Source organism: Gnatocerus cornutus, chromosome 2 (genome assembly GCF_029298725.1).
Source record: "Gnatocerus cornutus isolate USDA-ARS CGAHR chromosome 2, icGnaCorn1.1, whole genome shotgun sequence".
Taxonomy (NCBI): domain Eukaryota; kingdom Metazoa; phylum Arthropoda; class Insecta; order Coleoptera; family Tenebrionidae; genus Gnatocerus; species Gnatocerus cornutus.
In genome coordinates, this window is record NC_142234.1 from 20,207,508 (window position 1) to 20,220,656 (window position 13,149).

General features: G+C 33.1%; 1 protein-coding gene across 3 annotated transcripts; it reads right to left on the reverse strand.

Moving 5' to 3' along the window:
- Positions 1-2,132: 2,132 nt before the first annotated feature.
- LOC148179900 (proton-coupled amino acid transporter-like protein acs) lies at positions 2,133-12,958 on the reverse strand. 3 transcript variants are annotated; one of them, XM_088050742.1, is made up of 8 exons: positions 12,861-12,958; positions 6,170-6,260; positions 5,569-5,715; positions 3,641-3,913; positions 3,221-3,581; positions 2,992-3,170; positions 2,768-2,943; positions 2,133-2,718 (listed from the first exon to the last, which is right to left on the reverse strand). In XM_088050742.1, the coding sequence occupies exons 2-8, from the start codon at positions 6,226-6,228 to the stop codon at positions 2,471-2,473; spliced, it is 1,443 nt and encodes a 480-aa protein (XP_087906868.1). In that variant the 5' UTR covers positions 6,229-6,260; positions 12,861-12,958; the 3' UTR covers positions 2,133-2,470. The 3 variants fall into 3 exon arrangements, with proteins under 3 accessions (XP_087906868.1, XP_087906866.1, XP_087906867.1); XM_088050740.1 differs by lacking the exon at positions 12,861-12,958 and adding an exon at positions 10,259-10,407; XM_088050741.1 differs by lacking the exon at positions 12,861-12,958 and adding an exon at positions 6,316-6,482.
- Between the last annotated feature and the right edge of the window lie 191 nt (positions 12,959-13,149).

Consider the following 13,149-nt stretch of genomic DNA (forward strand, 5'->3'; position numbering starts at 1 on the left):
CCATAACCTAGGGTTGCGGCGTCGCGGCGAGTCGTTACGTAACGGAGAGACAATTTACTTACGAAAGTTGGGAGAAGTTTTGAATCTAATTTTTGCGTAATCTAATTTTATGGAACAAACGGAATACAAAGTTGGAGATAATTTTTTTATTTTTCCTTGAGCGTTATCAAGTCGAGTTTGTAAAATTGTGGATTTAAGTTAAAAAAAGGCACAAGAAGATAAGAATATACTTTTTTAAAATTGTAAATGTGTTGATTGTGTATTGTTGTTGTTGACTACAAGCGATAAAATAATGCTTAGATTTGTAAAAATCTAAATTTGTATCAAGTTTTGAAAATGCAGAGTGAGGAGTCATATTTCGAGCGCTTTTGTAAGTTACAGATTTTTTATAGCAATTTTGTTTTTTAATATTTTTTTGTAATAAAAATTTTCCAATTTTGATAAACATAATAATTTATAATTTTCAACTTTTAACACGATTCCTGAGTACTTATTTTTGTTTACTTTCTCAAATACTTCTAATAAATTAATGTACATAAAGAGGAAACAACACAAACTTTGCGTTGCGTATTTAACTGGTTGCCTATACGTACGCATCATCCTTTTATCGGATATTAAATGATTCAAAGCAGACTTATCATCTCAGTGCTTATCTCAGAAACTACGACAAATTGTAAGAAACGCTTTGCGCCATCGTTTTTCTTTCTTAGATTTTCCAAAAGTCGAAAGTTGCAGTTTTTCGCGAAAATTGATGACTAAAACTATGTCAAACTTCTTATATCGATATTTCCCTTTGTTCCGAAGATTTGTCCTCTGTTCGGGAGAATTCGGGTAAAGGTCCAACAAAGGGAAAAGGTCCCGACCAGGGTTTACCTGGGTTCTTCCCGAACAGAGTTATTATTTCCCTCTGAATCATCCAACAAGGGCAGATGTCCTATTCAAGTACTTAGTCGAGTGTGTAAATAGTTTGTAAATAAACTAGTTAACATAAAATCTCAATTCAATGGTCCTTCGAGCATACTCTAATCGAACCGGGTTTAGCACCGCTTCAAACCCGCGATTATAAATCCCCAAAACACCCTTATTATTTAGAGTAAACTTGAGTTATTATACATCAGTGTACGCAGAATTTTCCGCAGATTCCAAATCTAAGATTCAAATTCAGATCCGACATCAAATAACTGAGTTATGACCGATCAAAGTTTCGGAAAGTTGATTTTTATTTTTCCTCATTTTTCGTAATTTTTAAAGTTAAATATCTCGGAAACTATTTGAGATATTGAGTTGCGGTTTGCGCCATTCTTTTTCTCGGCTCATTTTACGTGGGAAAATGTTCTCAAAAGTCCAAAATTCAATAGTCGATTTTTCGCGAAAAAAAATTCCGACTCAAACGATGAAAATTTTAAATTTTTTTTATTTTTGGCCATAGCTTGTAAACTATTTGTCCGATCGATCTCAAATTGGCCAGTAGATAGATTTCGAGCTCCTCTTTCGACTGATGTATAATTCAAAGCTATTAAACGTTTTCATTTTGAAAATATTGATTGAAAATCACCCTAAAATGACGTTTTCAAAACAGTTTTTGGTCAATGTCTCGTTTATTTATTAAGCAAACTCAACAAATTTGGGTCTCATTTTACGCAGAATGTCACGCTGAATCCAAAAACATGAGAATTTTTTAATTTTCGTCAACAAATGGCCGTTTGATTTTTTGGGTTGTCGCCAGAGGGCCAAATCTTTGAAGGTTCAAAACAATTCGTGCTCGATATCTCGGAAACTATTTCAGATATTGAGAAGCGGTTTGCGCCATCGTTTTTCTCGCGATTTTTAACTAAGCAATAATTCTTTGATTTTTCTACAATCGAAATTTGCAAATTTTCGCAAAAATGTATGACTAAAACTATGTCAAATTTCTGATATCGATACCTCGCTTATTTTTTAGAGTAAACTTAAGTTATTATACATCAGTGAACGCAGAATTTTTTGCAGATTCCAAATCTGAGACTTAAATTCAGATCCGACAACATATAACTGAGATATGGCTGATTAACGTTTCGGATAGTTGATTTCCGAAATGCGTATTTTCTTGTTGTTCAGATTCTTCCAGACTATCGCACAATAAAACAAAACGATTTTGTACAAGTGTGTATTTTTTCTCATTTTAAATAACGAGACAATATAATTTTAATACAAGAGGAAACTACACTAAACGTGTAAGAAAATATAAGAATTCGCAGGAATTCCTCAAACAAGTTTACTTACAAAGTTAAACAGCCTTAATCTGTACGGTACATACATATATGCATATGTACATTCAAATACATAATACTAGAGTATAAAATAATAATTTACTATGATTTTTCGCCTAATGTGCCACCATTGGACATTGAGCATTAAACTGATATCACATCATAAAATTCTTGTACTTCACACGTTTTTGAGTCTTTCGAACCAACAAGGAATGTCACTTCTATTTTTTGAAAAACTCAACAATTTCGTTAAGACTGGTGTACGTTCCAACAACCAGTCCAATTATACCGAAGACGACAATACAGAAATTCTTTAAAATGATCATTTTGCCTTTGAAACCAGTCAAAGTATACCAAAACGTGCTAGTTTGAATTATGGCAGGGAATGCTAAACCTAGAGCTGACAGACAGAAGGCACCGAAGAGGGAAATAAACAGATCTAGTTTTGGAATTGCCACGGCCAAAGCAACTGCAAAAGAACACGTAAAACACAAAATTAACGATTTTAGTACACTTACAAGTGACGAGAACTAAAGACGTCCTCACTGTGTATTCTAAAAAGAGTTGATAACGACTCTTTTCGAATCTTGGTTGCAAATATTCGTTCCACATAATGTCAATAGCCACGTACAGTTGAAGAGGGTGCGTAATATAAATAGCGATAGCTAACATCACTTTGCAGACTTGTGCTAATCTGTGGGTACAAAACGGTGACTTTTGTTACAATTATGGGGGTACGTACACGTCGGTAGCTTCCAGATTAAGAGTTATAGTGTCTCTGACTCCAGAACCATAGGCTAGGTAACCTAGTAATCCCATTCCGACGTACAGAAAGACAATGGAGATCATTCCGATGTTTAGGACTCCTACAGGACCTTTGAAAGACTGTGGGGTTTTCATTTCGTTTTCCAGAGGCATGATCTAAAAGGAAACACTTGTAGGGTAGTTTTTGGTATTTTAAGGGTACTTACCACTCCTATGGCTTCCAGGGCGAACAAAACTGTCCCAAAGTACAACGGAAACTGTCGGAGTTCACCCCCGTACTTCCGATCTTCAAATGTGATATCCGCTTTGATCAAATAGTACAAAATAATCCCAAAACTGACAACTGTAATGAAGTTAGCCACGGTAGAGAAAGGAGCCAGAAACTTGAGATTTCTTATATAATTTATCAGCACCAAAGGAAGCAAGAACATGACCATCCATATCTTCAAATCTAGAGGTTCCTCCATGTATTGATCAGCCACGTCTTTTATGTTTTCGGCGATGAAGACTGTGTAAACGCAACACGCCCCCATTTGATATATCAACAAGAAAACGTTCACAACGTGACTGTAAATAAGTCACTAAATTAATTAAGAGTTGTTGGATGGGTGGATTTTAAAACCTACACAGAATACGGTGCTAGTTTCTGTAAAAACGGAGGTCCTTCAAGCAACGCGCTTTCGGCAGTAGCTGGATACGTCAAACTCGGCACTTTTTTCCTCCGACACAACTCGTACTCTGCTTGAACTATCATATGTATGCAATACGTGCATATTCCTCCGATTATCACCGTGCATATTACGCCCACCACAAATCCGGCATGGTAAAATGCCAAAGGCATCGATAGAATTCCCGTGCCTAAACTTCCTTTGAGGAGATGCAACAAAGTTTCGGCGTTTCTGTAAGAGATAAAAATTGAGTGTCAACGTGTGATTAAAACTATCTATTCATTAGATAAAAACACAAAGAGTCGGAAAAAATCCGTCTTAAAAGATATGTTGGAGTACTTTCAAAGAATTGGATAAATCCGGAGGATAAATCGAAAAATCTGATAACATTCAGCGGTTATCTTGATTTGCTCTTGGCTCTTATCTGAGTGTTTTCTTCTTCGGGTTCTGCGTGCTTCAGATTTACAACACTCCAAATTTCGAATTTGATTTTAAAAGGAGTCAAAAGTTTCAAAATAAAATTTCTGGTTTTGATTTGTAATTAATTAATTTCTTAATTTTTCAGATTTTGGATTTTTATTTAATCCGTGCTAAATGCTTCAAAGTGTTTGATTAATTTGGCTAAATTTGTAAAGGTTTCTAGATTTCACGTGCTCAGCAACTTCACAGACTTCAATGCAATTTCAACTTGTTTCTTTAAAAAAATTGCGACAAATATGACCGAACTTATATAATATTATGTAGTCTAAAGTTCGATGCAAAGTGACGCACTTTTCAATAGTCGCGTCGATTAATTAATTTTTATTAAATATTATTTGTAATGGAACCATCAATTAAAAATTTGTTTTCAATGGAGAATAAAACGAGGAATAAAACGACATTTTTTCCGAATTTTTATCGCTTGTGGAAAGTGTGCAATTTCAAACAACAATTTCGCAATAAAATACGTTTAATTGCCTCTAAAATACGAAAATTCTTTCGGCGGTGTTCAAACTACTAAAATGCATGAAATATGCACTTTTTAATTTAGAGTTTTTTTTCCACTAAATATTTTACCGATGAATTAATAGAAAATATATTTTAACGCTGTCGTTCTAATAAGATTTTATCACAAATTGCCCCAACCTGCCGAAAACCCCGAGACTACTTGAAGCCATAATTGGCCTTCTCCTTGCGAAATTACATATTATTTCGCGTCTGATAGCACGCAAAACCATTCGCTGGTCATTTTAAGCCCCAAATTAACTGTCTTTTATTTGGAAAATTTCGGACGGAATCTTCGTCCTTCAATGAAAGTCGTAAAAATGCTCTAATAATTACTTAACGTACTTGTCTTGACCGTTAATTACCGTCTCTTTATTGTTTTTTCTGGTTGTAAGCAGTCATGTAATCAATGCTGAATTAATTCATTACCACATTACAAGTGTTTTCAATAATAAGAGACTTTGGTGGGTGTCACCTCATCTCACATTTAATTAATTCAAAGATTCACGTCAACATTGTTAAAATCAATTGAAAGAAAGCTAAGTCTACGTTACATATTAATTTTATTGATGACAACAGTACCAATTGTAAACCGACGTCAAATTACAACAAAATTTTTATTAACGTCACGTCAGTTTATAAATAAATCACGACAACAGGAGAGATTTTATTAATCTAATTAGAAAATTTTGAGGTCATCCTGTGGCAAAAAATAGGACAATTTACACGTGTCGAACAATACGATTTTTTAAGTTCATTGTAATGACGCAATTAAATTTTTCGCATATTTTGCCAAAGTTTCTCCGAACGCGCCTAATTAAATTCTCGCTAAATTCGGTGCAAACATTACACCTTTTGTTAACAAGCTGGCACCTGTTGGCACCGAAATTCCCAATACTTACGTGGTGGGATGTTCCACCTCTCGGTGAAGATAGGGCTCGTACTCCCCGGTCGCTTCCTCGACCTTCTTCAAGTCGTTCATTTCCACCGAGCAGTTTTTCCCGTTTTTGCGGCCAACATCTTCCTTCGATGAGAGAGCTGCACTGAAGCTGAAAAGGTTTCACGTTGAAATTACTGAAGCCTTAGAATTCAAGTGCAAACAGTTTACGTAATGGATTTCGGGAAGGATTTTTTTATTGCTTCCGGAGTGAAGAAGGTGATGCGACTGTGTGGTTTGCAAATTAATGACGTTCCATTGATTTTTATCATCATTGTTCCACACTTAATTGTCTTCGGATTAATTGCAAACGTGCGAAAATGAAATTACAAAAGGAAAACAAATAAACAGTTCGTTATCTAAATATTTCGGACTTTGGTAGGTGTTTAAAACTCCGGTAAAGTCGCTTGAAATGAAAGTAACTCCGATTTGAACTTGAAATTTTTTGCACGTTTCAAGAATGTAGGTAACTCTATTTTTATTTCCCCGCATATTTATGTATTTAAGGTCAATGCGAGGAATTTATAGACTGAAAAAACCCGACAAATCAAATGAGTTTTTCTTACCTGTGGTTGCTTTTGCCATCGTCGTTGATGAACGCGGGGTTGTCCACTTGGCCACTCATGATTTCCTCAGATTTTCAAAAAAGAAAGAAATCTGTAACAAGACACGGAATTGAATTTTGCGAACATGCGCTTCATTCAAAACGAACCTCACATCACCACTATCAGAAATATACTGGCAAGGATATGTTCTACTATTACATAATAGAACGACACGCTGAAAGTTTATATTTTTAATCCGGAAACAACAGAAGATACAAGTAAAGCTAGTTACAATTGGGAACTGGTTTCTATTTCGCGAAGGTTGCTGGGGAACTAAACATCAAAACTGAAGTTGCTACTTTTAATATCTCTGTGATTCCATCACTAATTCTCAAAGTGATAAATGAGTTCGTAAGTAAGTTTTGTAGTTCTGTTTTCAATTAATTCTGATAACCGGTAATTGGATATTGAGAAATTTACAAATTACCTAGACTAGGTTTCCTGCTAATTGTCCTTCTCCACGCTTGTTTATGAATTTAAATTGAGCAATAATAAAATATCTAGTTCCGCGTGTGGTAATTTTGTTAAGAGTAAATCACGCAGTTAAACGAAAAAAATTAATTAAATTTTATAACCCAATAAAACCAGGTATCGGGTATTTACTCAAACCCAGATCAAACAACAACAAAAATTGTAAAATATAGTCAAACAAAATTGTTATAAACAATAAATCAGTGAACTTGTTTGTATGATAATTTAATGCAATCTACTTTTATAACTGGAATACCAAACAAGTTTTTTTCTTTGACAGGTTCGTAGAATTTTCAGTATAACCAATTTATATTTTACGTTTTCTTAACATTGTTTGCTCTCGAGATGTGTTCCGGATATTTGCAGACTTTCTAAATTTATTGCTCTGTAATTATTTTTTTTAAATCCACACTATTGATTTTTCCACAATTTTATCAAAATAGTTCCGCAATATTAGCTTTTCCGAAATTTGCTCAAGTTAAACAATTCTTATCTGTCAAGCGTGTGGGTTCATTGTGCGAGGGATTTGGGGAGAAACCCCTAAAATATCACAGGGGTTCCTCAGTGTTCACTTTTACTTAATGAGAATTGGTTTTAAAACCGGTTAATTATCAGATATGAAAGTTTGAATTAATGTTGAAGTTTACTTTTTATCGAAGTAATGGAAAAACCCTCAATATTTTAATGTTCGTCCAGGTCAGTTCTAAATGCGTGTTTTCTGTCTTAATTTTTCTTATCACGACAAGGCCATAACTTCCTCAATGCGATTTTGTTATGATAGGAGAATTATATACAGTTTCGAGCAATAAATTGGGGACTTTGTGCAAAATGCGATTGTCAAGGAAAGAAAACTGACACTCTTTGACATTCATTTTGGTCAATTTACTATCAACTCGAGTGGCTCTTACACCATAAAAATTTGAGACGTATGTCGAAAATAGATACGACTGTGTTATCTTTTTTGAGCACCAATTTTTCATGAATTAGTTACAAGGGTACGATAATTATAATTGCTGTTCATTTTGTACTATCAAATAATTGCTTGTTTTTATAAATATTTCTAAATAGGTATGTTTAAAGGTATGAATTCTAAAGGAAAATTCAAAAAATTGCATCATTATGGGCATCATTTTATTGACATTTTGTAAATTTTAGTGTAGACTATCCATTAACTGCTAATGTGACGTGCAAATTTCAATCAATGTTGTCAAAAGTGACAATAATAATGATATACGTAAAGGGTGCTTTACATTTGACAATCAAATGACTTTAATATCCAAAACATTTTGACCGCGACTGTAGGACAGGTTTGGAATAATTTAGAAGGTGTCTTTGGTTTTATTTTTTTTAAGATTACAAAAATATTTGTTTTATTTGTTGAATTAAAATGGGCCACACTAATCTACCTACAGGAGTCAACAGGAGTCTCCAAGGATCTGTATAAAGGGTGATTGTTACACGATGCAAATTTTCAAATTTGTGTTATTGAATAAATAATTCATGCAACTGTAAAAGTGTTGTTCAATTTTTTCTAACGCATCTCAAGGGTCAATTTAAGGAAGCTTAATTCAATAAAAGAAACTTCAGAATCTCGCTTGAGGAAGTCCAAAGACTTACCAGTTCACTGATTGCCGTCTATTTGTGAAACACTGTGTAAGAATCTTTAATAAAATTTCTAGGAATCTTCAAGGATTTTGAAGAATCTTTAAAAATAGACAGATTAGAATTTGCAGCTACATAATTTTGTACTTAAAGAAGACACAAAACGTAAAAGGAAATATACGAGCATAATCATAAGAATCGACTTAAAAAGATTTTGAGATGAAAAGGAGCCAAAACGACAAGTAAACAGGGAAAAATTTTAAATTCTTCCTCAAAAGGAATGAAAATTGAAGATAAAATTCGATAAAATACCACCTTGCTGGTTACTTGGTACTTTTTCTTGGTTTTCCCTCGTCCTCGTCCATTTAACCTCGCGTTCAAAGCAATATTTATTAGCATAAATAATAAAAACACAATAATCCTGTTAAGAATAATTTGATTAAATTTCTACCTCCTGTTAACACATTTAGTATCATTACATTTATTAATCACCAAAACCGATCGGGTAAACTCCTGTTAATTACACTCCCAATGCTAATAAGTCGACTCGTGGATAAACATATCAAAACAAACTTAGGGGTCGATTTCAAGTGTGACTTGCGTTACTGCAAATCCCATTTGCAACATAGCAACGCCAATCACATTGCTCATACCTTGGCAACGGTTGCAAATTTGCGTTAACGCAGTGACTTGAAATCGACCTGTAAGAATCTAGTCCAACCTGAACAACTTGACAGATGTGAAAAAAATTCAGTCAATTTCAGTATAATTATTCGCAGTGTGTGCTTTCGCAAATGCACACAAAATATTCTCGCTTAATTAAATCATTGTTTGACATTTACTTACACACAGACGAAATTAATAACGTGGACTTTTCACGGTCGTTCTTGGCACATAATTGTTAATTTCTTAGAACGATCTGTTTCTGGTTTTGAAATTATTCACCACGAAAGATATGTGAAATGAATAAACCATTTTACCAATTTTTGAATGCTAATATTGGCATGCTTGACGTGGGATTTTTGTTACACTTAATTAAGACTGAAATTAAAAAAACACCGGCAAAAACTGCACAATGGCAACAGTTTTTAGAGGACATGACTAACAAATAATCGCATATTTTGAAGTATAGATAAACAAAGTAGAAAGTGGACAATAAAGTATTGACTAAATTACCGCACATGCACGTGACGCATATTTTTTTGTGTCGATTCAAAGGAAAATTTTGCTAGTGAACCATCGTAAATCATAAACAATTATTTTAACGAGGCTGAGGTTTTCAGGTTACGTCGTCATTACATGATTGTGTAACGAGGGTGTAAAATTGTGGAGAATGAATAAAAATGAAGTTGTAGGATGAAGGAGTCCACGTGTGGGCCAAATTAGGCTTCACTCTCACATTCATTATCATATGTATGCAATTCTTCCTAAGGAGTTAAGTAGCCTTCTCGACCTCATTGCAAAAATAATTTATCAATAGAACCATTGTAGGAAAAAGCTTATTATCTATTAAGGCAAGTGGTTTTTTATTACTTGCTTCTTCTAATATCCTAAATCATTTCTTTGTGGTTGCCATTCAAAACAGAATATTTAAGAGTTATTAGCGGACTTTTTTGGGTGCTAAATTGTGTTCCCAGAAACTGGGGATTTTTGGTTTGTGAACATAAAATGTTGAGAGCGCAGTAGTGGCTTCAGAATTAATAAAGCACGAGTAAATATAATAAATTACCGTAAAACACAAAAAATTCCGCCTTCCTTATGTAAACATTTCACTTGTAATTCAAACTAAATAAAATATATTATGTCGTAAATTTTACATTACATCATAAATTTTTAAACGAATTTTGTATTAATACTTGTTTAAAGTTACGAAATGACCTTAAAATTTATGAATGAAGATGATTCGCATTCGTGACTTGGAATTTAATGTGTTATTGTTAAGCAAATTGAATATAAACAAATAATTAAAATAATTACCTTCGCAAGTCAAGTCGGAATTTTCGTTTTTGCAAGCCAATAAAAAATTCCTTCTTCTGAATTTTTCGGCACTAAACGCATACCAATAAAAACCGCCACTCTGATACTTGTTAACATGAGCAGTTCAAACAATAAACAAAAAGTCCACGCTCAAACTCGTCGCTTTTATAAGATCTCGCTGATTGTTGACAGACGATGACGGCGGTGTTATACACTTGAATTTAGACTCAGGTATTCTTGAGGTATCTTTGGAAATCTCCACTGTTTTTTAACCTCGACTCCAGAATTCTGTCGATGTATTAGATTGTAATGTAACCACCACTGGACAATACATGTTTAGATAAGCAATTTTTGCACTTTATTGACTATTTAATTACGTTTTCAAAGTTTTAGAACAGTCTCTTGTGGGAGGTAAGTGCGAACAGTAAAATCCAAGGATGGTGTGCAAAATTTAGTACACAGAAACGCTCTTTCAACACTTAACATTTTATAGTTATTGCTACTATATTTAGGTTTTCGACTATTTTATATAGTTTAATGGGTTAAATGGGTATCAAGAGCAAGGTACTGACTATTATCACTAGGAAAAACAATCAGCGGCGAAAAACAGATCAAGGTGTGTGTTCCACAAAGTTCAAGTACCTGTCAAGTGTTTGTCGTACAATTTATTAAATATCTGTTAGATTTGTAATGCACTTCGCTAAAATCGATTTGATTAGATTACGCTGTATCCAATTCTAATTTTCAGTTTTGATGTATTTTTCTTTTTTTCAATTGAACAATATTTTAATTACTTACCGGAATAGGTATCATCCATAAAATTGTAACAATTACATTAATAAATCATAACAATGGCAATCGCAATATTTAATTTCTAAATGCAGCTATATTATTGTGGAATGAAAATCCGCTTCCAACTTTATCAATCATAAAAATTTAATGTTAACTGTTTTCTATTGTTGTTTCCTAAAAACAAATTAATTGTCGAATATTTTTGTAATTGATTCAAAATGTCTAAGTTTCCTTGACAAGACTAGATTTTTGCACAAGAATTGATGAATCTGAAATTTGAGGTCTCTGATCCATCGAAATTTGAGAATTCTGAAAATTTCAAGAATAAATTGCTAGGTTGCTAGGGTTGCCACCAGAGGGCCAAATTTTTGAAGATTCGAAACAATTCGTGCTCGATATCTCGGAAACTATTTCAGATATTGAGATGCGATTTGCGCCATCGTTTTTCTCGCGATTTTTTACATAAGAAATAGTTCTTTGATTTTTCTACAATCAAAATTTGCAAATTTTCTAAAAAAATCATAACTAAAACTATTCCAAATTTCTGATATCGATATCTCGCTTATTTTTTAGAGTAAACTTAAGTTCAATATCTTGGAAACTACGACAGATATTAAAAAACGCTTTGCGCCATCGTTTCTCTCGCGATTTTTTAGCTAAAAATTCGTTCTTAGATTTTCCGAAACAATCTCGAAGAGTAGGTATTATTGACCTCCCATTTGATTGACCCTGCAAATGCTTTAATATGGATCTAGATTTTCTCAATTTTTATAATTTGTGTCGTTCAAATGACCTTTACATCTTACACAATCGTTCCACAATTTTGCAATATTTGATCAACTGCAACTAACAAAGCGTGGGAGTGATATGTCTTAAAACTGCAAACATCTGTGATGATCTTTAAATCACACAGACATTTCCAAATTATTTATTATTTATTTAATTAGAAAACTGATTCTATGACCAAGGCTGTAATTGTGTAACCAGATTTTCGCCACGATAAATTGCAGGAATTCTGTAAATTTGTCTGAAAAATGTAAACACGAATATTTCGCCACATTTGTCGGTGCAAATAAAAAGAAACATTCATATCATAACTTATTTTCGGTAATTTATTGGATTCGCGGATTGTGACTGATTGTCCTAGTCTTTTATTTCTAGGTCATATTATCCTTATGACATCGTTCATAGAAATTCAGATATTTGTTTATATTTTGTCATCATCCGATTATTCATCAAATTATAAATTCATCAATTTATGTACTTATTAAAATAGTTTTGTTTTCATGCACAAAACACGTAAAGCTATTAATACAAACCACAATCCTGTTTAAAATGATCTTCTTAACATCCTTATTGGGGTCTTATCATTTTAGACACGCAGTGGTTTTTACGTCCGATATTTGCGTAAAGGTTGAGTTGGTCGGTATATAAGAAAAAAAACATGTTTGGTTTATACCAGTTTAAGATATTAACGTTATTTGAAATCTTGAATAAATTTAGATTAATTAAAACGTTTGAAAAGCTCGATCGGGATTGGTTCTCTCCGATTTATTTATCAGATTTACTTACAATTATAGTAACAATAATCAGATAATATTAAATAGTTTTTTATGTTTTGTAATCTTCCACGAAATCTTGATTTAATGATTGGAACCGATTTTTTTTGATCTTCGAGTGTCCAATAGTGGAAGATTACCATTGTGATTCACTTTACATTATTATCTTATACATATAATTTCACACTCAAAAAGTAGAGACGTCTATTTAAGATTAAAATATTCTCTGCAATCAATGAATTGGCACTTACTCGTGTTTTAATATCCAATATCCAGGGGTGGCAAACTCACTAAACTAAACACACGGGAAAGAAATGTGACTCAAATATAATATAACCAAGGAACTGTTGGATCGATTTTTGATAAAATCTAGACTCGACTGAATAGTAATTAGTTCTGTAGAGCATTCGTAAATTCGCGTAGTGTTCAGTACTTAGCAGAAAACACTTTCTATTTCGAAGGTTAACTATCATTTAAGTAGATTGGTATTGGTATGTTGAAAATTGTTGCCTGGTTTATTTTGCAATAGTTTTGGCGTAA

What these genes read in the sequence shown, in the direction of transcription:
- LOC148179900 (XM_088050742.1), bottom strand. Translation starts at nt 6,228, where the DNA reads ATGAGTGGCCAAGTGGACAACCCCGCGTTCATCAACGACGATGGCAAA. An exon ending in AAACTAGCACCGTATTCTGT is followed by an intron (nt 3,582 to 3,640) that starts GTAGGTTTTAAA and finishes ACTTATTTACAG; the next exon opens with TCACGTTGTGAACGTTTTCT. An exon ending in GTCTTTAGTTCTCGTCACTT is followed by an intron (nt 2,719 to 2,767) that starts GTAAGTGTACTA and finishes GTTCTTTTGCAG; the next exon opens with TTGCTTTGGCCGTGGCAATT.